The 20,720-nt window shown below is 57.5% G+C and overlaps 6 protein-coding genes across 6 annotated transcripts; 2 read left to right on the top strand and 4 right to left on the bottom strand.

Annotated features, from left to right (window-relative positions):
- Positions 1 to 3,371: 3,371 nt before the first annotated feature.
- On the bottom strand, positions 3,372 to 4,461 carry LY79DRAFT_203055 (uncharacterized protein). The gene is made up of 4 exons (XM_060551471.1): positions 4,245 to 4,461; positions 4,032 to 4,145; positions 3,858 to 3,974; positions 3,372 to 3,808 (listed from the first exon to the last, which is right to left on the bottom strand). Exons 1-4 carry the CDS (start codon positions 4,360 to 4,362, stop codon positions 3,495 to 3,497), a joined length of 663 nt encoding a protein of 220 aa, XP_060419571.1. The 5' UTR covers positions 4,363 to 4,461; the 3' UTR covers positions 3,372 to 3,494.
- A 909-nt stretch (positions 4,462 to 5,370) lies between these two features.
- On the top strand, positions 5,371 to 7,525 carry LY79DRAFT_586429 (uncharacterized protein; the record flags this gene model as incomplete). Its single annotated transcript, XM_060560637.1, has 6 exons — positions 5,371 to 5,374; positions 5,457 to 5,513; positions 5,644 to 5,685; positions 5,811 to 5,912; positions 5,966 to 6,262; positions 6,315 to 7,525. 6 exons carry the CDS (start codon positions 5,371 to 5,373, stop codon positions 7,523 to 7,525), a joined length of 1,713 nt encoding a protein of 570 aa, XP_060419570.1.
- Positions 7,526 to 9,082: 1,557 nt separating this feature from the next.
- On the bottom strand, positions 9,083 to 12,391 carry LY79DRAFT_505354 (elongation factor Tu GTP binding domain-containing protein; the record flags this gene model as incomplete). Its single annotated transcript, XM_060553615.1, has 3 exons — positions 9,083 to 10,025; positions 10,062 to 12,274; positions 12,329 to 12,391. The coding sequence occupies 3 exons, from the start codon at positions 12,389 to 12,391 to the stop codon at positions 9,083 to 9,085; spliced, it is 3,219 nt and encodes a 1,072-aa protein (XP_060419569.1).
- A 787-nt stretch (positions 12,392 to 13,178) lies between these two features.
- LY79DRAFT_536368 (RNA polymerase I-associated factor PAF67) lies at positions 13,179 to 15,427 on the top strand. Its single transcript, XM_060556591.1, has 3 exons — positions 13,179 to 13,819; positions 13,964 to 15,004; positions 15,074 to 15,427. Exons 1-3 carry the CDS (start codon positions 13,505 to 13,507, stop codon positions 15,155 to 15,157), a joined length of 1,440 nt encoding a protein of 479 aa, XP_060419568.1. The 5' UTR covers positions 13,179 to 13,504; the 3' UTR covers positions 15,158 to 15,427.
- On the bottom strand, positions 15,123 to 15,737 carry LY79DRAFT_202914 (uncharacterized protein). Its single transcript, XM_060551469.1, has one exon. The coding sequence runs from the start codon at positions 15,502 to 15,504 to the stop codon at positions 15,172 to 15,174; it is 333 nt and encodes a 110-aa protein (XP_060419567.1). The 5' UTR covers positions 15,505 to 15,737; the 3' UTR covers positions 15,123 to 15,171.
- Positions 15,738 to 18,109: 2,372 nt separating this feature from the next.
- Positions 18,110 to 19,124, bottom strand: LY79DRAFT_202935 (uncharacterized protein). Its single transcript, XM_060551470.1, has 2 exons — positions 18,970 to 19,124; positions 18,110 to 18,907 (listed from the first exon to the last, which is right to left on the bottom strand). The coding sequence occupies exon 2, from the start codon at positions 18,877 to 18,879 to the stop codon at positions 18,256 to 18,258; it is 624 nt and encodes a 207-aa protein (XP_060419566.1). The 5' UTR covers positions 18,880 to 18,907; positions 18,970 to 19,124; the 3' UTR covers positions 18,110 to 18,255.
- Positions 19,125 to 20,720: the final 1,596 nt, after the last annotated feature.

The following is a 20,720-nucleotide window of genomic DNA, read 5'->3' as shown; positions in this document are numbered from 1 at the left end:
ATTAGTCCAAAAGGGCTCTAAACGGAGTGGATACGGGAGGAGTGAACCGGAGCTAGCGGAACAGAAGGGCGAGGCAAAGTAAAGCAGGGCGACTTGCCTAGAGAGAAGCGGATCTCTGTGGTATCCCGGACGTTTACTTCCGCTTCCAACGATCCGAGCGCGCCATGTCGTCGAGAACCGGTCTTTGGGTGTGTTTGCGAGCGGGTGATTAACAAAGTGGTGTACACTCGGCTTGGTGCAGCAGAGTTCGGCGCCCGCGCGGTGCAGAGTCGACAAGGTGTGTATTACTAGCGCGAGCGGTCGGCTGCGAGGATAAGTTGAAAGTGTCGCGTGGAAGGTTCGCAGGAACAGCGGAAGGTGAAAGTAAGTGGGATGCCGATCAGATCCCTTGTTGGCCGGTCGATAGGAAGGGAGAGACAAATACTATCGGCGGTTCGTGGGGATCGAGCGTCGTGATGATAAGAGCGTGTGGCGTGTAGTTTAATATACCACAGAAGAAGAAGAAAACACAATAATGGCGGCAATACGGTGCGGTGCGGAGTATGCGTTCCGTTGGGGCAAAGGGACGAACGGACCGGAAGTCGAGTGTGGGCGGGCGGTTGTGTGTCCCAAGTGTGTGGTTGTGCGTGTTTGGAGGATCTGGCGGGAAAACGGCTGGCGGATCGGAGGTGCAGCTCTTGCAGAGTAGTGACGCAGTTGGAAAGGTGAGAGGACGTCGTCGTTTCGTCTGAGCCCCTTGTCCGTCTGCGGTCTGTTCTTTCTTACTGATCTCTTGGCACGAGGTGGAGGTGACTTTCCATACAGAACCCTGCAATCACTCTACTGCTCCTTGGGGGCTGCTGTCGGCTCTTACGCAGTATGCCTGGACAGAAGGGAGGGATTCGTAAGGTTACAGTACAGGATTCCTCAGCGGGGGGAGGGGGGAGAGGGGGGTGGGTGAGAGAGCGAGCGTGTGTGTAGGTGTGTGTGCGCGCGCAAGGTGGTATTGGTCGGATGGAGGGAATTTCGGATGGCCGAGATAATTGGACAAAGAGGGTGAGAGAGGTCCAATCTATAATATAACAGGCTGTTCAATGGAAAGATAACGGCGTTGGCGAGGGCAGAATGCCAGAGCCCACGTAGCGATCAACAGACGGCCGTTGCCAGTTTGGATTTGTTTCAACAAGAATAACGAAGGTAGGTATCTGTAGAGAGACAAGAAGATTGATTGCCAAGACAACAGCCTAAACGGAATAGGGACAAGGAAAGACAGAACAGGAGAGAATCACGGGAGGCTCGGCTTGGGAGTGTTAAAAAAAATAAAAATAAAAAAGGGACGGAGCGGCGGAATCCAGGAACAGGGCAGTTGGGGAATTTCGCGGGTGGAAATGACAATCACCAATAGGAAGCCCACCCCCCTTAGTGGTTGGTCATCGCCGATATCAAGTACCACGTCATTGCTCCTCGGTGAGGAGATACATGTCGTCGGTGCGCGTTCAATTACCAGCCGTTCCAGCTCCGGCGCCAACGCATGGCATTCCATCACTCTCGATTAATTCCTACCCTGGCACGAAGGGAATGCTTGATCTCTTCTGGCCCTCGTCGCTTTCAATTGGCCATTTGCTCATTTAACTGCGGGTCTCTAGCTGCCAGGTGTCCACACTTTTGTCATCCCATAACTTTCGCCGCGGTACGTACCCCTGCACGACATTGACTCCCTTTCCGTACCTACTAATATCCGTACCTACCTACAGCTCTCGTCGGGATTGGGGATTCATCATTCAACAATTACTTGCATCAGCATCACTAGCACCAAAGGACCGTGCTCCCTTTGCTCACTGCACAATTGTATTGGATGGGATGATGTGGCGCCGAAGCTATGGCTACTCTAGGGCTACTCTAGCTAGCACGTGCAGCATGCGCCGCTTCCCCTCTCCCCCGACCCAGGTATCAATCATCCCCCGGCCCTCCCGTAGCCTCTTCCCATGGCTTCGGATTTGCCAGATCCAAATTCTCGCCTCCCTTCATGGACAGAAAGCTCAGATATTGTCTCGGTGGGCGAGATAAGCCGGGCAAGGGGCATGGATTGTGTGCAGGGACCAGGAGAAGGTCGGACACCCCTCCCGCGTCTGTTCTGTTCTGTAGTCTTCAAACTACACTAATACCTTCACCCTTACGTAGTATGTGATATACAAGCTCATGCCTGGTCGTTCCTCGGCTACCTGCCCTGGGAGTACTGAGGATGTCCAAACACGCCTCTGACTGGTTGAAAATCCGTGTCTCCAGCATTAACTCGGTGAACCATGTCAACGTATCAGCTACCTTTTTCTATCTCTCATGTCTCAATTACCGACGTTGCGAGCTTCTCTTCCAGTCCTTCGACATGGGTTTAAAAGCTGACTTACCTCTCGAACAAGTACGGATCTACTCCTGTTTCGACACCCAAAGTGAAACGCGAGTCGGTTCTTGTGCTGAAATATTTCCTTGGACTGAAGATCGTCTGGGGCATACCCAAGTGGACATGAGGTCGCATCCAGAGCTTCGTTTTGTATCTAGGAAAAACTTGAAAATAATCGGCTTGGGGCCAAATGGACCCAGGGAATATAATCTGCTCTCTGGGACTCTCAGGTCAGCATCTGGCATTACTGTGGCAAGGAGACATTGAGGCTGAGGACGTGGGCAGGTGCTAGAGTAAGTCCCGACTTCGTTGTAGGTGGTTCGTTTTTCTACATTATGCGGAAACGGTTCGCTCCTGCATTCCATGTCAACCTGAATGACAACCTGACATGGCCAGAAGCCGGTGAGTCCGGTGCTAGAAAAGCGATCTGGTCGTTACCATGGAGGGGATCCATAGGCTGCATCCATTCCTCGAGAAAGGAAAAAAACCAACTATGGTCTGTCGAGATCTGCATTATGCTCTCTGAAAAGTTGGGCCATCCTAACTGTACGGGGGAAGCTTGCCAATATTGGGAAACACCAAAAAGCCAAGGTTCATATCATCGCGGCATAGAAGTCCTATTCCTTAATGCGGAGCTCCATACAACATGGCGCTTGGAGCTCTTGTCATGCAAAATTACTGGTAAATCGTCCGCCCTTTACTAGCTCCTCGCTGTCTGGTACGCGCTCATAGTTATGTGGAAACAACGGCGGGCTTCAATCTAGGTCCCCTTGGTCCGAGGCGAAGAACTCCACATAACATAGGTGCAAGGGTTGACAGGTCAGATGCTGAGTGGTATCGTGCTGAGCGTACTGCCCCAATATGATGGGAGAATATCATTGAAGGCTGGGAACAAGTTCACAAGCCGATCGTTCTGCTTCATATGAGTGGAAGAAGGAGAGTAGGTGACGCACTTATACAATACGGTAATAGGTTTTGGAGAGAGGCGTGAGACTTGAAGCGAAGAAGCGCTCAAATAACTTCCAGATGTCTTTGAAGTGCAGTATATGCTTGTTGGTACATGATACTAATACGATGGTGAAATGATTTTATACAGGGGGGACGAACATCTACCAGCCTAACTCCTGGACGCCGGGGGTTGTGTTACGTCCTGACGAGGCGGCGGGGGGTTGGCCGCCTTTGCTGCGCGCAACTCGGCAATCTTATCGTCGATGAGAGCGATCTCGGCATCGATCTTGAGCATCTTCTCGTCGATCATCTCACGGTACTCGTCATCCGAGAGTTTCTTCAGAGGACTCCAGGTCGAATCGAAGAAACTCTTCTTCTTTTCGGTAACCTCGGGCCGGCCCTGCAAACTGTTGTAGAACGCCTGGCCGGTTCCTCCAATAAGCGAAAAGACTATAACGCCGGGCACGATGTTTCTCGGACCACCTGCGCAGCGTTAGATCTGATGGGAGATCCGTTGGAATAAGAGACTTACGGATCAAACCCCCGACCATGCCTGCCGTACCTCCCGCAATAGCACTCGCCTGAGCCTTGGAGGAGTTGGAGAGCTTCTCTTCACCACCCCACGCGCTCATCACTACTGTCCTCGAGACTAACGAGACAGGTCAGCGCAACGTCCTAGAGAATGAGATTTTGAGAGGCCACTTACGCCAATAACTTGAGCCGAGGGCGAACCATTGGATGCCGGATGCCAGAGCGAACAGCGCTGGTGTGGTGTCGCGGACAATGCCGGCGGCGATGCCACTGAACATGCCAATGGAACCTGCGACAGGCGCGTTAGCCATGATGCTGATAGCCATACCGGTTGAGGTGACACTTGGAGGGCAAGTCTCACGTTGTCTTTCTCCGGCATCTCACTCACCAGTCAAGGCGCCAACTTTCAGGGGCGGACCCATAAGGTCAACCAAACCAGGCGGCAGCAGGCCACGACGAGGCCGGGATTGCTGTTCCATCGCGCCATTCCTCGTATCATCTGCCATTGTGATTGCGGCGGCAGGGTGCAGCGAGATGTCGTTGGAATAACAAAGGGACTACTGGGGTCGTACAAATGGATGCAGTCGGGAAGCTGTCGTCGAGGCAGCACATGCATCAATCGGGGCGAGAACAAGCAAGCGAGGTGGCATCGCATATGAAATGTGTTTCGTGCAGTTTCAAAAGCGTGCATACCTGGTAGATGCATGGAAGGTGGGGGAATCGAAACATTGTTGCCCTTTTTTTTTTCTTTTCTTTTCTCCCTCTCGTTCTTTTCTGCTGATGACCTTGAACTTCCATCTCAGTGGGAAAGGTGTTCTTGCTGCGGTACGTACCTACAAGTAGGTACTGGGGGTAGGAGGCTGAGCTGGGGAGGGGTTGAGTTGGGAGGGCGGGGGATGGATGGCATAGAGGGGCGAGCCACTGACGAGGCGCTGAACGCTGAGCGCCGAGTCCACTGGCAGGTGAAGTCACCAGCACTTGAGCAGCCAGTTGGCCCCCCCCGGAAGCCCCTCTCCAGTTGATGGGATTGTTCAATCACGGGTTTTCCCGGCCTAGCTGGCCCGAGCGTCTTTGGCGGGGCGCTAGGTAGAAAAATCCAAGCTAGCCACAGCGGGGCTAGTGCCTCCCACTCCTGGAAAATTATCCAACCCTCACAAACTTTGAATCTACCCTTCTGCCTTTTCCTGCTCTGCGCGGGTAAAACTTCGACCTTTCCTCCAAAGACTCCAGCCCCAGCAAACCACCGCAAGCTGGGCCATACAAGTCTATCGCATATACTCTGACGTATCGCCAACCCGACGACGTACTACACCTTCGGTGCACATCTTCACTCCGACATCTCACCCTACGGAATATCCCTCGGAGATCCAACCTCTTCCCTCGCCCTCTCCCCCTCCTCTCTCTCTCTCTCTCCGCACCCTTAGCGAATAGCCGCACCGTTCGGTTCCCCTACCAACTCCCCGCATCGCGCATCGATCATATTCGACGCGCGAAGCCGCCTCAACACCGCAATCATGGGTTCGTACCGCCCTTACCCTTCTGTCGCGGAATGGATTGCCCCACCCGAAAGCCGGACAAAGACTAACCCGTGTCATCATAGCGCCCAAGAAGAAGGAGCAGGTGAAGATGGCGCTTGGTGACTTCCTCCAGGACTCAAGTCAGTCGCAACCCCTCCCCGTCCCCGACGACCGTCTCCTTGCAGAGACCCCCGCCCGCCGCACAGTCGGTCCTTTATCGACCCGACTGTATTGCTGCGCACATCGTGGACATGGACTGACATCCGGCAGGCTACGGAGGATCGTGGGCTGATGAGGTCGAGGATACGTTCAGTGAGTTTCTGCCGTTGCCAGACTTTGTTTCCAAAGTTGTGCTAACAGTTCTATAGCCGGTACGCCACTGCTCCACGGTCCAATTACTTGCCCCGAATTTTCTTTCCACTGACGTGTGCTTGCAGGCACTCAGGCTCTGCCTGCCCCCGAACGCGCTGGCTACCGTCCCAGCCAAGGTGGCTGGGGTAGCAGCGGTGCCGGCGCCGGCGGCGACCGTTCCGAGCGAAGTGAGTTCACAGTTCAGACGAACGCAGCTGGCATTCATCTAACCGTTGCGCAGGAGACTACGGCGGCTACTCTTCCATTCGCGAAAACCTTCCTCAGAAGCTTCCCGAGAGGCCCCCTTATACCGCCCACCTCGGCAACCTGTCGTACGATGCTACCGAGGAGACCGTCAATGAGTTCTTCGAGGGTTGCGATATCGTCAGCGTCCGCATCATCGAGGACCGCGAGCAGCAGCGCCCCAAGGGTTTCGCCTACGCCGAGTTCAAGGATCTCGAGGGACTGAAGCAGGCTCTGACTCTGGATGGCCAGACTTTCCAGGGACGTGCTATCAGAATCAAGGTTGCCGATCCTCGTAAGTAATCCTCGTTGAACGAATGCCCTTACAGCTGCTGACATGACATCAGCCCGTGGCGGCGACCGTGGCGGCGAGTCCAACCGCGACTTCAGCGACTGGTCTCGCAAGGGGCCTTTGCCCGACCTGCCTGGACGTGGCGGCAACGACCGTCGCCCCTCTGAATTCGGCGAGCGTCGTGGACCTCGCGAGCCCCGTGAACCCCGCGAGGATGACGGCAAGGTCCGTGACTTCGGCAACTGGGAGCGCAGAGGCCCCCTCTCTCCCGTTGCTCCCAGGGAGACTGGCTCCCGCGAAGGCAGCCGTCCCCGCACCAACGACGGACCCCGTGAGTTCCGCGACCGCCGTGAGTCTCCCGCCGCTTGGGGTGAAGGCCAGGGCCCCCGCCAGGACTCTCGCCCTCCCCGCCCTGAGCGCGTCCCCACCGCTGCCGAAAAGGACAATCAGTGGAGATCCAGCATGCGCCCCGACGCCTCCGGCAAGTCCGCCAGCCACTCTCGCGACGGCAGCGAGGCCCCCTCTTCCCCTGCCGCTGCTCCTGCGGCTCCCGTTGGCCGTCCCAAGTTGAACCTGGCCAAGCGTACCGTATCCGAGGCTCCCGACGCCATGTCCTCCTCCGCAGCCGACTCCAAGGCCAGCCCCTTTGGTGCCGCCCGTCCTATCGACACTGCCGCGAAGGAGCGTCTGATTGAGGAGAAGAAGCAGCAACAGCTGAAGGAGAAGCGTGAGGCTGAGGAGAAGGCCAAAGAAGAGCGCCGTCTCGCCAAGGAGGCTGCTGCTAAGGAGGCCGAGGAGAAGGCTCAGCGCGAGGCTGCCGCCGCCGCCAACGGCGAGAACAAGGAGGCTGAGGAGGCCCCCAAGGAGCAGGCTGCGCAGGAAGGCGAAGCCGCCAAGGAAACCAGCGGTTCCGACGAGCAGAAGGTGCCCATCCGATCCAGGGAGCCTCGGGAGCCCAAGGAGGCGCCCAAGTCTCGCGCTTCTGAGGCTAACAGCTGGAGATCCGCTGGACCTCCTCGTGGCCCCCCGACTGGACCTCGCGGTGGTCGCGGTGGAGCCCGCGGCGGCGGTCGATTCGAGGGCGGACGTGAGGGTGGCCGCGAGGGTGGCCGTGCTCCCCGCTCCAACGGCCCTCCCGCCGAGAAGCAGTCACCTGGTTCTCCGTCCGCCGAGCCTGCCGACTCTTCTGCGCCTGTCGAAGACGACGGTTGGACCACGGTCCCTAACAAGGGCCGTCGCAACGTCGGCCCGCGGGGCTCCGCCTAGAGGGCGGGCGTGCGCAGTCCGATCATGATTCAGCGTCCAGCCGGACCCGGTGGGGTTGGGTCGGCATTTGTCAGCGAGAAGATGCGCCCGCGTGTATGTATGCGCGGCCTAGACGATGTTTCTCGTCACATATACCCAGATGACTCCGAATACGATTGTGACGAACGAATTTACGCCACGAACCGCTTAATTGGGGCTTGAAGGGCATGATTATCTTCTTTTTCGACACTTTGCTTCCCTCCAACGAACTAAACCCGGCTCGTTACGGATTCGCTGAAGAAAAAAACGCCTTTCCTTTTAACTCGGCACCCTCTGCGGTCTTCGCTTCCAATGGCTTACCATTGAGGGCAAGGCAACGTCTCCTCGACTCTCGACGACTGGAGAAGGCGCGCATTCTCGCACGCATTCATCGGAGTTTGCGAAGTGGTTACTAAAAAAAAGTTGGGCGGCTCATGGATGTCGGAAGGAAAGGGGCTCATGACCATGTTTTTTTTTCCTTCTCTTTTTTCTCTCCTTTCTCATTGTCCTCTCTCATTTCCTTTGTTCTCTCCCCTCTGCTGTACTCGGAACCTCATCCGGAAAAAAGGGGGGTCTCAAAGATCAGCGAAACCTCTCGGCCAGGATTTTTCTGCTCCCAGTGATAAAAGGGGAGCATAGGGAATCCACACAAATTTCAACCAAAGCTTACTACTACTACTATCACTCTCGGCTTTCTCCCATCCACCCCCTCCCTTGTCGGCGGAACGCGACGCCTAGTGCAACGATAGATGATGACTCGCTCCCAGAGTTGATGGACTTTTTTATTTCTTACTAAAAAGATGTATGGACGCTTGTTCGATGACTGATGACTTCTTGCCCGGCGCTCCCGACTCCTCACTTCTTCATTCAGAAACCAACCCTCTTGTGTGTTTTTTGTGGATGGCTTTCTTTGCGAGATGAATCTTTTTCCCCCTCCGCTTTTGTCTCACTCTTTTCTCCCCCACCTTCCGATACCAAAAAAGAATGAAGGCGAGCAGAAGCTCCGGCGATGGGACGGGGCAAACAACATGAAGGCGGAGGGATGCGTATTTTTGTTGTTTCTTTTCTCTTCCCTTTTTTATTTCTTTTTCTGTCGATGTGCCGGCTAAGCTCGTTGGCGGTCGTGGGTAATTTTCGCGGTGACGAGCTCACCAGCCCCCCTTCCCCCCCCGCGCGCCTTGGTCAGGTGCACCAAAATAGAGGATAGGCGAGAGTGAATGAATCGAAAATAGTACGAGTATCCCGTTGTGTCGTGCGGCGAGCGAGCGAGCGAGCAGTGTCGTGAGAGGGTGCCGCTTAGTGATTCCATGTATACCGACAGGCATCATGCATTCTCATGAGGCGCTGGTTTGAATCGCGGCCAGCTAGAATTGATTGTGCTGCCAGATATTTTCCATTCCCCATTTAAAAAAAAGAAAAAGAAAAAAAAGAAAAGAAAAAGAAAAGAAGAGCCATGTTGTACGCGCTCCTACTCTCTAACCCACAGGTTTTCTAACGCTCCAACTTTATCCCCCGCAACATCATTACGCCGATCTACCTTTACCTCTTCAGCGTCTTCTGCTTCTCCGCGTCTCTCGCGACGTTCCTCCCCTCGACCAGCAGCCCCTTCTTCCTCCGCACGCCGTCCATGTACCGCTTGGCGACGTTCTCCTTGTCCGCCAGCTCGCCGAGGTCCTCGAGGTCGTCCTCGGTGAAGGGCACCCAGAAGGGGTCCTCGTCGAGGACCTCGTAGCCGGCGAAGATGAGCTGGGGCTGGGCGGCGCCGCTGGTGCGCTTGCGCATCTCGTCGGCGAAGCCGAAGGACTCGGCGACGGGGAGGACGGATTGGATGGTGAAGAAGGGCGTGCCCTCCTTCATGGCCTCGGAGAGGACGCGGCCGCGGCGGCGCGTGAGCACGTCGTAGACGCGGCCGAGGACCTCGGTGGACGCCTGGATCTCGACGCTGTACATGGCCAGCATCAGCCGCGGCGACCAGTCGAGCATGCCGGCGCGCAGGGACGCCGTAAAGGTCTTGATGACCTCGCCCGTGAGGCGCGGGAGGCGGTCGCGCGCCGTCGCGGCCGTGGGCTCGTCCTCGGTCGCGTTGATCACGACGTCCTCGACGAAGACGGCGATGCCCTGCACCGGCTCGTGGCAGAGCGGGCCCTGGGCCGTCGCGAGCTGGAAGGCGTAGGGGATCTTGTCTGCGACGTGGACGGGGCGGAGGGCCTCGTCGGCCTGGGGCGCCGCCGCGGCGGCGGCGGCGGGCGAGAAAAGCTTCGTGAGGAGGCCCTCCTTGGTCGCGTCGATGAGCAGGTTGGGACCCGTGCGGCGGGGGCCGAAGGAGGCGATGCGGTCGACGGCCGACTTGAAGTGCTCGCGGCCGCCGCGGGTGGACTCGAGGGCCGCCTGGAGGTCGCGCTTGAAGTTGTCGAGTGACATGGTCTTGGCGGCCGTCAAGTCGGTATCGATGTCGATCTTCTCCTCGCCATTGGCGGCGTCGCTGGCGGCGCCGGATTCGGGGGAGTGCTCCTCCGACGCGTCGCCATGCGAGGCGGCGGTGCGGTCCGAGTACATGCGCTTGACGACGTCGGCGTTCTTGAGGAGGAAGTCGACGGCATCGGCGGGCAGGGGGCGGACCTGGAGACGGATGGAGACCTGCTTGGAGGACGTGGTGCCGACGACGACACCGCGGCCGAGCTCCTTGTTGGCCGGGGGCCGCATCTCCTCGGCGCGGACGATGGTCTCGCGGTAGGGGACGATGGGGGCGCCGGCCTGGATGTCGCAGCGGGCGAAGCGCTCCTTGAGGTCCGTCAGGCAGCGCTCGAGGTGCAGCTCGCCGGCGGTCAGGAGGACGTGCTCGCCGCTGCTGAACTGCTCGTACTCGGCGCAGGGGTCGGACTGGACGAGCAGCCGCAGGCCGTGGATCATCTTGTCGAGGTCGGCCGGGTTGACGGGCTCGAGGGCGACGCGGACTATGGGCTTGCCGAGATTGGCGACGCCCGCGAGGTTGACGGCGCCTTCGAGCTTGCTGCACAGGGTGCCATTCTTGAGCAGGTGGCCCTCGAGGCCGCCGATGCCGAAGACGACGCCCGCGGGAACCGACTCGAGAGACTCGAGGTTGCGGCCCATGAGCATGTAGAGCGCCGTGACGGTGATCTGCTTCGGCTGCGGGTTGGCGCCGGGGTTCGAGGGGGACCACTTGGGCGGGATGACCCAAAGGGAGTCGCCGACGGAGAGGGTGCCGGAGTACATGCGCGCGAAGCCGATGAGATGCTCCGGGTCAACCTCCTTCTCCTCGTGCTCGGGGGCGTAGCCGTCCAAGTTGACCTCCTCGAGGGCCGTCGCAAGGTCGTTGACGCCGTTGGCGCCGGACGGGGCCGCGGCCTGGGCGCGCGCCGCCTCCGCGCGCTTCTTCCGCGCGAGCTCCCTCGCCTCGTCAGCCGTCAGCTGGCCGGGCTTGCGTTTGTTGTGGGGCAGCTCGCTCTCGGGCACGGAGACCATCTTGCTAACGTACGCGACGACGGGGTCCGACGGGCCCGTCTTGAAGGACACCATGGCGTTCTTGATCACATCATCGACGGAGCCCGCGCCGGGGACGTGCTCGAGCATCTCGGGCAACCGCTCGGCCTGCGCTACCGGCGGTGACGGGAGGGACTCGATAACGGAGACCAGCATCGCCGTCGACAGCGGGAGCCAGGACGAAAAGACGGTCGTCAGGAGCAGCCGGGGGTCCCTGGAGCGCATGATGTGCGGTGGGATGGTGAGCCCGAGGGACTTTGTGATCTTCTCCAGCAACGCCGGGTCGCCCCGGCCCTGATCGCCGCCGACGGTGGCCTGGTAGACGGTCCAGATGGGCTCCAGCACCAGCTGGACGAACATGGGCTTCAGGTTCCTCCCCTTAAGATGTTTCTGGCCCAGGATCTTCTTGGTCTTGGGATCGAGGTAGAAGCTGCCCCAGAGCACCTTCTCCATCGTGCCCCTCTTGATGCCGAGCTTCTTCTCGTACAAGCTCGCAAACTGTCTGACGGTAAAGGCCCAGCCGTCGATGGCGCTACTAAAGATGACGTTGTTCTTCTCCGGCGCAAAGTAGAGGTCCTCGTCGTCCCTCTCCTGGAACTGCAAGTCGCCCGAATCCGTCGTCGTCGTCGAATCCGCGCCCGCCTCCCTGGCGGCGGCGGCTTGGACGCGCTCTTCCATGCGCTCGCGCCAGTTGAGGTCCTCCTCCATGCGCTCACCCTGGAAGAAGCTGCCCAGCACGGCGTTAACCTGTTCGAGGATCTTGCTGAGGTGCGTGTAGGCCTCGGCGGGGGACATCTTGAGTTCGGTGACAAGGCGGTCGATCTTGTTGATGACGAGGAGGGGCTTGAGCTTCTCCGTCCACGTCTGTCTCAAGACAGTGACGGTCTGACTGCAGACGCCCTCGACAGCGTCGACGAGGACGACAGCGCCGTCGCACAGGCGCGACGCGGTCGAGACCTCGCTGCTGAAGTCGATGTGGCCAGGCGAGTCGATGAGGTTGATGAGGTACTCCTTAGCCTCGGGCTCGGCGTCCGGGGCGGAGCGGCGCAGCATGGAGAAGTAAAGAGAGATGGCGGAGGATTCCATGGTGATGCCGCGCAGCTGCTCGTCGGGCCGCGAATCGAGGTAGCGGATCTTGCCGGCGAGCTTGGGGGAGATGATGCCGTTTGTAGCCAAGAGGGCGTCTGTTAGGGACGTCTTGCCATGGTCTACGTGGGCCAGGATACAGATCTAGGGGTGTTTGTTAGTGACGACAGGCAGACACGTGTGATGAGGAGAGCATACATTTCGCACATCAGCAGCATGCCTTTGGAGGCTAGCCAACTTATCGGGGGTGACGACAGGCATGATGGGCAGTTGTGGCGTGAAGAGAGGAAGAAAGGAAAGAAAGCAAGGAAGGGTGGTGACGGGGCTGAAGGGGGTATCAAAAGACGTATGGACACAAGGAAATGCCAGATGGAAGAACTGAGGAAGTGGATGGAAGAGCAGGCTTCAATGCAGACAGATATGGATGACGCCGAGCAGCCCTCGAGGCCTTTAACGCAAGTGCTCGAGTAAGGGAGGGGCCCGATAAGAGTGGGAGAGGCTTTCCAAGGCGAAGATTGACGTTGACGTTGACGCTGGCGCTGGTGGTGATGATGCTGCTTTGGCACGGGTGATTGGTCCTGGCCTGTGACTAATATATTGGCCTGGTCTGGGTTGAAAATGGAACGGGAGTCAAGAAAAGAGGAAAGAAGCGCTGTGATTCGCCACCGTTATAAGAAGTTCTGCATGGATATGCCAATGACTCTCTCTCTGTCTCTAGAACCAACAAACTATGTCAAGATCAAGGAGATGGGGGCCCGAGGTCAGCCCAAAGCGGTTGGATGCTTCGATGAGGGATGAGTAATTCTGTATAGTGTATGTATATGTATATATGCAGCTTTGCTGGTCTCCCCGTCTCCCGCGTCGTTTACCATACCGAGGGTGGGTGAATTACCTCAGCGGGCCCGGCGTTTCTACCCCGCCACGAGAAACAATGGAAAAAAACGTACAGCATGATTCCCCGCCAAAACACCGCCTAGACGCATTCACCACGCGTACCGCATATCGGCTTAACGGGGAACCACTGGGAACCGAACCCTAATCGCAAAAAACCACTTGCGCTCACTTTGCGATACCTCAGCAAACGCGCGCCCCCTCAGAGGAGAATAGAGGAAATTTTTCGTCGAGAAACCCACCCCCACCCAATCCCTCTCCTTCGACCGAACCCCCCCCCCTTCCCGACCGACCGCCCGCCCATCTGTCCTCAACACCAAAAGTTGACGGCATCACGACGCTCGCCTAGTCGCACCCCTACCTTTCGGATCCGATAATTTCCTTCCGTAGCGGGAAATAGATCCGGCTCGCACACACACACACACTCGCACACACACACACGCACACACATACATACACACGCTCCCACACCGACCACCCATCATGAGCGGCTACCAGAACGGAGAGCGGCCCGCCCGCGCCATCGACGACGACAGCGACGTCGAGGAGGAGGCCCTCGTCAACGACTACAAGGAGCAGGTCCAGTACGAGGACAACCTCGGCGATGACCTCGAGCAGTCCAGCTCCCTCACCATGGCCCAGCAGACGGACGACATCCAGTCGCGCCTCGCCGCCGCCGCCCAGCCCCTCGACTTCTCCGCGCCCCTTGAGGTCAAGTTCCAGAGCTACGACTCGTACTGCAGTCTTTTCCACTTCATCCTGAACAGTGAGGGTCCCGTCGACCTCGAGCCACCCTCGGTACGTTCCCATTCCCACCTTCTTCTTCTCCTCCCCCCACCACATCAGGTCACAATTGCCGTCACGACGAATGCATAGCCGATGATGGGGGAAATGGGGAAAAAAAAAAACGTAAAGCTAACAGTGTGTGTGTGTGTGCTGTAGTATTACTGGGCGTGGGACGTCATCGACGAGTTCATCTACCAGTTCAACTCCTTCTCCTCCTACCGCATGCGCATCGCCCGCCAGGGCAACAACGAGGAGGAGATGCAGGTTCTTAAGGAGAACCCCAACACCTGGGGCTGCTACTCGGTCCTCAACGTCCTCTACTCGCTCATCCAGCGCTCCCAGATCACCGAGCAGCTGGCCGCCATGCGCCGCAACGAGGACCCCATGGCCGTCGCCGGCGAGTACGGCAACAAGAACCTGTACCGCATGCTGGGCTACTTCTCCATCATCGGCTTGTTGCGCGTGCACTGCCTGCTCGGCGACTTCAGCCTCGCTCTCAAGACGCTCGACGACATTGAGCTCAATAAGAAGGCCATGTTCGCGCGCGTCATGGCCGCCCACTTCACCACGTACTACTACGTCGGCTTCTCCTACATGATGATGCACCGCTACGCCGACGCCATCAAGATGTTCAGCCACATCCTGGTCTACGTCTCCCGTACCAAGAACTTCCAGAAGAACGCCCAGTACGACTCCATCACGAAGAAGAACGACCAGATGTACGCCCTCATCGCCATCTGCGTCGCCTTCCACCCCACCCGCCTCGACGACACCATCCACTCGGCTCTGCGCGAGAAGTACGGCGACCAGCTCCTCAAGCTCCAGCGCGGCGGCCCCGAGTCCCTGCCCATCTTCGAGGAGCTCTTCCGCTCCGCCTGCCCCAAGTTCATCTCCCCCGTGCCCCCCGACTTTGAGAACCCCGAGTCCAACGTCGACCCCGTCGAGCACCACCTGGCCGTCTTCATGGAGGAGGTCAAGGTCAACATGTGGAGCCCCACCGTCAAGTCCTACCTCCGCCTGTACACCACCATGGACCTCAACAAGCTGGCCGGCTTCCTCGAGGTCAAGCCTGACGAGCTCCGCTCCTGGCTCCTCGTCAACAAGCAGCGCACCAAGCAGCTGCGCTGGACCGACCACCCCAGCCTGCTCGACGGCGACCTCGTCAACATCAGCGACCTGGACTACGCCATGCAGGGTGTAAGTAGTTCCCCAGTCCTCAACCCTTTTTTTCCCCCTCGTGAAATCGTCACTAACCCGGCCACATAGGATCTCATTCACATCTCGGAAGCTAAGGTGGGCCGCAAGCTGGTGGACTGGTACCTCCGCAACCTGTCCCGCACGTACGCTTGAGCGATCGTAGCACACTACGGTCTACGCAACCCAGGAAGGCAAGGCGGGTACGAGCAGCCGGCCGCGCGAAGGAAGAAAGAAGGGAGTACGACGACGAAAGATTTTAAAAATCTGGTGAGCGTTTGGCGGGGGGCCCACATGTGTCCCGCGCGTATGTAGTTACCAAAGACCTGCCAGCGGAAAGGAGGGGGGGGGAGAACATACTCTTTTCCCCTCGCGCTTGACGATACCAATGGATGTCGAGGCAGAGAGAGAGAGAGAGGGAGGGAGAGACAGAGAGAAGTGGACAAAAGTAAAAGAACACTTGGGAAGAGAATGGGAGGGCCCCGGCAGAGGGATGCTCGCATTGTTACGGCGTTCAGGCGTCTTTGCTTCCTGGAACACTGGACCTGGTTCGGCTGGGGGCGGGATGAAGTGAACCAAAGGGAAATAAATTAGAATTACAAGTACGATGCGCAACCGAAGCTATTTGATTCTCCTTCTTTTGTATTGTTCTTCAGGGCACCGTGTAGTTTGCTGCAGGGGACTGGACGGGGGAGGTACGTGCGGACTGCCGAGAGCTGAAGTGCCCCCCCCCCCCCCCCCCCCCCCCTTAGGGTTGAAAAGCAAGCAAGCAAAAATATGAGTGCGAAAACCCAAAATAGGGAAACCGAGAAAGCAGCCTGGCCGGCCCGCCTGTCCGTAGAAGCCAAGGGTTTTTGCCCGGCAGGTTTCTTTGGCAATCTTCAAGTCAAAAAGGTTTATCAGATACTTTGCCTCGCGTCTTCCTGGAAAGGAAAAAGAACAAGAAGAAAAAGGAAGGGAAGCAGAGCGGGAAGGGCATTGCCGCCGTCTTTGTCGTTTCTCGCAATACGCCCCTGACGCTGATCAGCCTCCCCTCCCGCCCGTTCGCCCCCGCCGCGAAGCGCGGAAATGTGTCGAAAACTACCGAGTACTGTAAATGAACACGCGTCCAGGCACGTTTATTCCGGGAAAGACTGCATGCAACGTTGTATGCTCGACAGGCATAAGATTCAGATGTACAGTGTGCTTTGTGGGAATGCCGAGGCTAGTATAGCTATATGTAAAAGAAGATACGGCAGATGGAGAGTGCTGGGTAATGAGGAGCCATCTTGGCCCACGTCGGCAAGTCGATGAGGGGGGGATATTGGTATCGAAACGATTAGATAGGTAGGTAGGTAAAAATGACGCTGGATTTCCCGCAGTTACCCAAAGCATCCCACATATCCGATGATTTATCTGTGACGAAGATTGAGCGGATCCCGCGGGGGAAAAGGCTCCGTTTCAGGCATTGCCACAGTAGCCGCCGCGTCGGCAGACCGGGGAAATGGTCGGTCGGCCGGGGACGGGTACGGGATGGACCGCTGGGGTAGAGTGTGTGTGTGTATGTGTGTGACTTTCCAAATCCCCCAGCCCAATGTGGGTGGCCACGGGGCATGTGCGAGGCTAGTTTGTCGAACGTTCGCCGGTGTCTCACGTTATTCTTCTTAGCTGGCCCGGAGCTGTGCACCTAGAGTCTTGGCCGAGTTCTCGGCGAGTCAGATTTCGCCCTGTGTGCATGCGTGTGCCCTTCTCTGTGAGTCTTGGAGTTGCCAAGACCTGTTGGCGTCCTTGAAGGTGTGCGCTGGAGAGCCTGGATATCAAACATCACGGGTTGCGCCTGACGTCGGTCTCTTCTCCCGGGACCAATCCGTATCGTATCCCCTCTCCGCGCCAGCTTCTGGGATGCCGGACGGATGAGCGCGGTGACACGGTCGATGAACGGTCGTTGCTCGGCTATCGTAGGCATTTCGGCATGCACGCTAGCTATTGCAGATGATTACGCTTGAGCTTGCGCAACCGATCGTGGGACTAGCAGATGTGGTCGCAGTTGTCCGTACAATCTGCCGACTTGGCCGGCATGAGGGCGCTGGTATTGGTAGGTGTCGGTTGTCTTTCAGATAGGAACGCTGCACAAAGTAAGCAGGTAAGAGGTCGCACTGGCGAGGTGGCTGATTGCGTGCCGCAAGACTCCGGCTTGGACGCAGGCCATAGGGCACACAGATAGGTCTCACACCGCATCGGGTTCTGGACATGACCACCACGCGTGACGGCAAGAAACGGCAGGACATTCATCTTACATGGCGGCGATGTGACTTTGATCGGGCTGTCTGGTCGACGACCAATTCCGCCTCCAGGAGGATCGTTATCTTTGGAGGCTTTCGGTTATTCGCCCCGCCCATCGACAGCGGCGGTGGGGGAGGGGAGAAGGAAGCAGGCAAGCTACTCCTTCAAGCTTGGAATTGACTATCAACTGACAACTGTCAAGGTTGTCGTTCCCGACCAACGAAAGCAAGCTGAGATTCGACAAACGGGAAGCGAGCACGGGTCCCTGCCGGCCTCGTGGTTCGGATGGGCGATATGGCTGGCCCATCAACCAAGCTCGAAAAGAAAACCTTGCGGCGTTTTGTTTCGGTGAGACTGCAGGACGCACACGGCGGTGAGTCTTGCCGTGACGACCATGATGCCGGCGAGAGGTGATACATCCCAGAGCGGAACATTTGTCGACGACAAAAAGCAACACCGGAAGATCGGGACGGGTTGCTGGGCGCGACGCTGGGCTGCGAATGGCATCGTTTCAATTTCCATCGTGTTGTCGAATTTCATGGTAAAGCTAAAGAGACGTCGGTTGCCGACTGTCGTTGTCGTCGTCGCTCCTTGGCATGGGCTGCCTCTTTTCCCGACCGCTTGTGCCTGCCGGCTTGGTGTCTTGGAAGCGCATCCTTTCTGGCTCTCCGTGATTCCCTTCCAGGGGCTACATCATTGATTGTCTCGCCTGTGCTCTCGTACTCTGTAGCGTGCAACGTGATCTGACCGACCCCTCAAACCCGCACCCCAGCGACCAAGACAGCTCCTTGCAACATGGATGGGTCATGGCCAAGACATTCGCGTGCCGAAAGAGAGACTGTGGGACACAGGCGCTCCCGCCAGCTCCAATACGGAATTGATTCAAGTCCACCAAGCCAGGCGCTGGACCATGCTGTATTTGTAAGGAAAGATGAAGATACCTCTGGCTTGGCAGCGGCTTGGCGTTGGGCACGAAGTGTGGATGGGACGGGCTAGGTTGCGAAGCTGCGGACCAGGGCCCAGCGACGAGTGTGGTATGGGCATTTCATTAACGAGAAGAAATGAGGAGAAGCAAGGTCGGAAGTAAGAAAGCAGCCTGGGGCGTGAGCGCGCGCGCGCGCACACACACACCGACTCGAGCCAGGTTCAGAGTCAGACTCCCCTATCCTGGCAACGGGAAAGATTGGCCGGCACGCCTGTGTGGTTTGCCAAGACCTAGTTGGAGGTGAACGAGTGGTCAAGAGAAACAAGAGGGAGGGATGAAGTTGCGATGAGTTGAGCAAAGGTTGCAGGCCGGCTGGGCAGACGTGAATGTGCATGCACGGAAGGCAACGAACTGGTGCTGATGGGCGTACCCTTTGGGAGACCCTCCGGCGGCGATAATCATCTTGGCGCGGCATGCTGCCGTGTGCCACCATCCACGCTGGTGGGATGTTTTTTTTAAGGGGTGACAAGTAAGATGGGAATCGTGGGATGATTTCCGGAGGACAACTGACGAGATTGATGGGCCACAGCGGTGAACTTTGCGTCTGGATTACTGTCTTGCGAGCCCTGAACCAGGTACGGCAGGGGGTCGCGGCATGGGGAGAGACTTCTGGTTGGAGCCATCCGTACATGGGAGTACGGTAATACACGCCAGGACGTCTGAGGGGAAGACGAGGTGAGCACAGGTAGGGAACCACTGATGGAGGAGGCTGCACACCCACTTGCTCAGCGATCATGTCATGTCACTGCAGGATTATGACACGGGCGTACAGCAGACAGCAAACGTATAGCGGGCGACCGGCGCCGGCCAGTTCGTCCGTTCAGAGTCATGTCTGACGAGCCGTCTCTGCTGTGTGGTGGCGGGCAAGCATCTATGTACTATGCAGTACACTCTGTCGTCGAGAGCTAATCGCTGAGGGCTGTGCATGCTGTAAAGATATTGAGACGGGACCAGAGAAGCTTGAAAGTTGTGAAGAAGGTGGGTGTACGATGTGGGATTAGAGCCCGGCGGAGGCATCAGAGGCGTGTTAGAGACGGAGCATGATTGGGTTCGGTAGTTGATGTGGTCTTGGCAAGCTTTGGATCATGACCTCGGGTTTATTTTGGGGGAGGGGTCTGGCGCTCTCGGCTCACTAAGGCGGCTGGCATCGTTGTGGCGAGGAAGGGAGGGCCCTGGAGGCGTGGTTGCCGTGGATCAGTCGTATCTGAACTCTCTCTCCATCCGTGTCCGTAATTGACATGCTGTAAGGATGTTGAGAGCCGAGAAGAGATGGGATATGCGGCTGCTTTTACTCGACATACCTGTATGTCAATGAAGCAAGTTTATCCTGGGAATCGGTAGGAGGGCGCGGGCCACCACCAATAATAGCCTAGCAACTCGACCTGAGAGCTGATCTGCCGCTACGGAAGGGAGGTTCTGCGCTCCTTCCAAATGAAAGTTGCAACCCACCACCTCAGCGACATCAGGTGCGGCAAGGCAAGGTACCATGGTAAACCGGAAAGTGCAGCTGGCGCAGCTGGTGCCTTGCGATGGTCCTAGCTCCCACCTTCCACTCCCACCTCAGCTCCACTTCACCACTCACCTCGCTCGCCCTTTCCTTTTCTTTCCTTTCCTTTCTTGTGTTCAGCTGAGATGCCTGTTCTTGGACAAAAGGCAGGAGGCGCCTATACAGACAGACAGGCAATGTCTTCTTGCCAGATGAGATGCCTAGCAAGTTCAGGCACAGGTCCGACTTCGTCCTTAGGCATACGATGCTGCTGCCTTATGGCTACTTCTTCTGTAGGAACTCACTCTGACATACTACGTAGTATAAAGAATGCAGCAGTGGTGGGCAAAAATAAAATCAGGAAATGACAGAAGCCGACATGAGGGGTACATAGCCCACCCGCAAACCTTGCTGCACACGTAAGTCTCATGTCGGACGGACAGGATCGAACAGCCTTTGGGTGACTAGCCACCCCACCCATGTTGCTCCTTCCGGCCTACTCTTCACCTGCACCGGGCCCGTCCTTGCCTCCCCAAGGTCTTCCCATTCTCTTTTCTGTCCACCATCTACCGCCGCCTACTTCGTACCGCCCACCGCCCATCGCCCATCGCCCATCGCCCATCGTATACGGATACCACCATCCTAAAGCCAGGCTAGGGCCAAAGTCCGACATACCCAGACCAGAGAGAGAGAGAGAGAAAGAGAGAGCAGCATCCACCACGACCCCCTACCCTGCTCGCTCGTTTGCTTGCTTGCTTGCTTGTCTTGTCTTGCTTGTGTCTCCCAATTCTCCCACTCCCTTGACGGCTTGACCTGTGCGTCACGCCCAAGATTTGCATAAGCTCCATGCTGGGAGGGTCCGACTGCTGGAACTTTGCGGAGCACTGCGCACCACAGCAAACACACTGGGACCTGTACTTACCTACTTGTACGTAAGGTACTTAGACCAGAGCAACTCCCCCCCCTTCGCATCCTCCGGTTCGTTG

This window comes from Colletotrichum navitas (genome assembly GCF_030913465.1).
Source record: "Colletotrichum navitas strain CBS 125086 chromosome Unknown LY79scaffold_3, whole genome shotgun sequence".
NCBI lineage: Eukaryota > Fungi > Ascomycota > Sordariomycetes > Glomerellales > Glomerellaceae > Colletotrichum > Colletotrichum navitas.
This window is presented reverse-complemented; position numbering and strand designations above follow the sequence as displayed.

Coding starts and splice junctions, on each gene's coding strand:
- LY79DRAFT_203055 (XM_060551471.1), bottom strand. CDS start 4,362: ATGGCAGATGATACGAGGAATGGCGCGATGGAACAGCAATCCCGGCCT. Junction 3,975..4,031: donor CCTCGGCTCAAGTTATTGGC/GTAAGTGGCCTC, acceptor CTGTCTCGTTAG/TCTCGAGGACAGTAGTGATG. Junction 3,809..3,857: donor CATGGTCGGGGGTTTGATCC/GTAAGTCTCTTA, acceptor AACGCTGCGCAG/GTGGTCCGAGAAACATCGTG.
- LY79DRAFT_536368 (XM_060556591.1), top strand. CDS start 13,505: ATGAGCGGCTACCAGAACGGAGAGCGGCCCGCCCGCGCCATCGACGAC. Junction 13,820..13,963: donor TCGACCTCGAGCCACCCTCG/GTACGTTCCCAT, acceptor TGTGTGCTGTAG/TATTACTGGGCGTGGGACGT. Junction 15,005..15,073: donor TGGACTACGCCATGCAGGGT/GTAAGTAGTTCC, acceptor CCGGCCACATAG/GATCTCATTCACATCTCGGA.
- LY79DRAFT_202914 (XM_060551469.1), bottom strand. CDS start 15,504: ATGCGAGCATCCCTCTGCCGGGGCCCTCCCATTCTCTTCCCAAGTGTT.
- LY79DRAFT_202935 (XM_060551470.1), bottom strand. CDS start 18,879: ATGTACGGATGGCTCCAACCAGAAGTCTCTCCCCATGCCGCGACCCCC.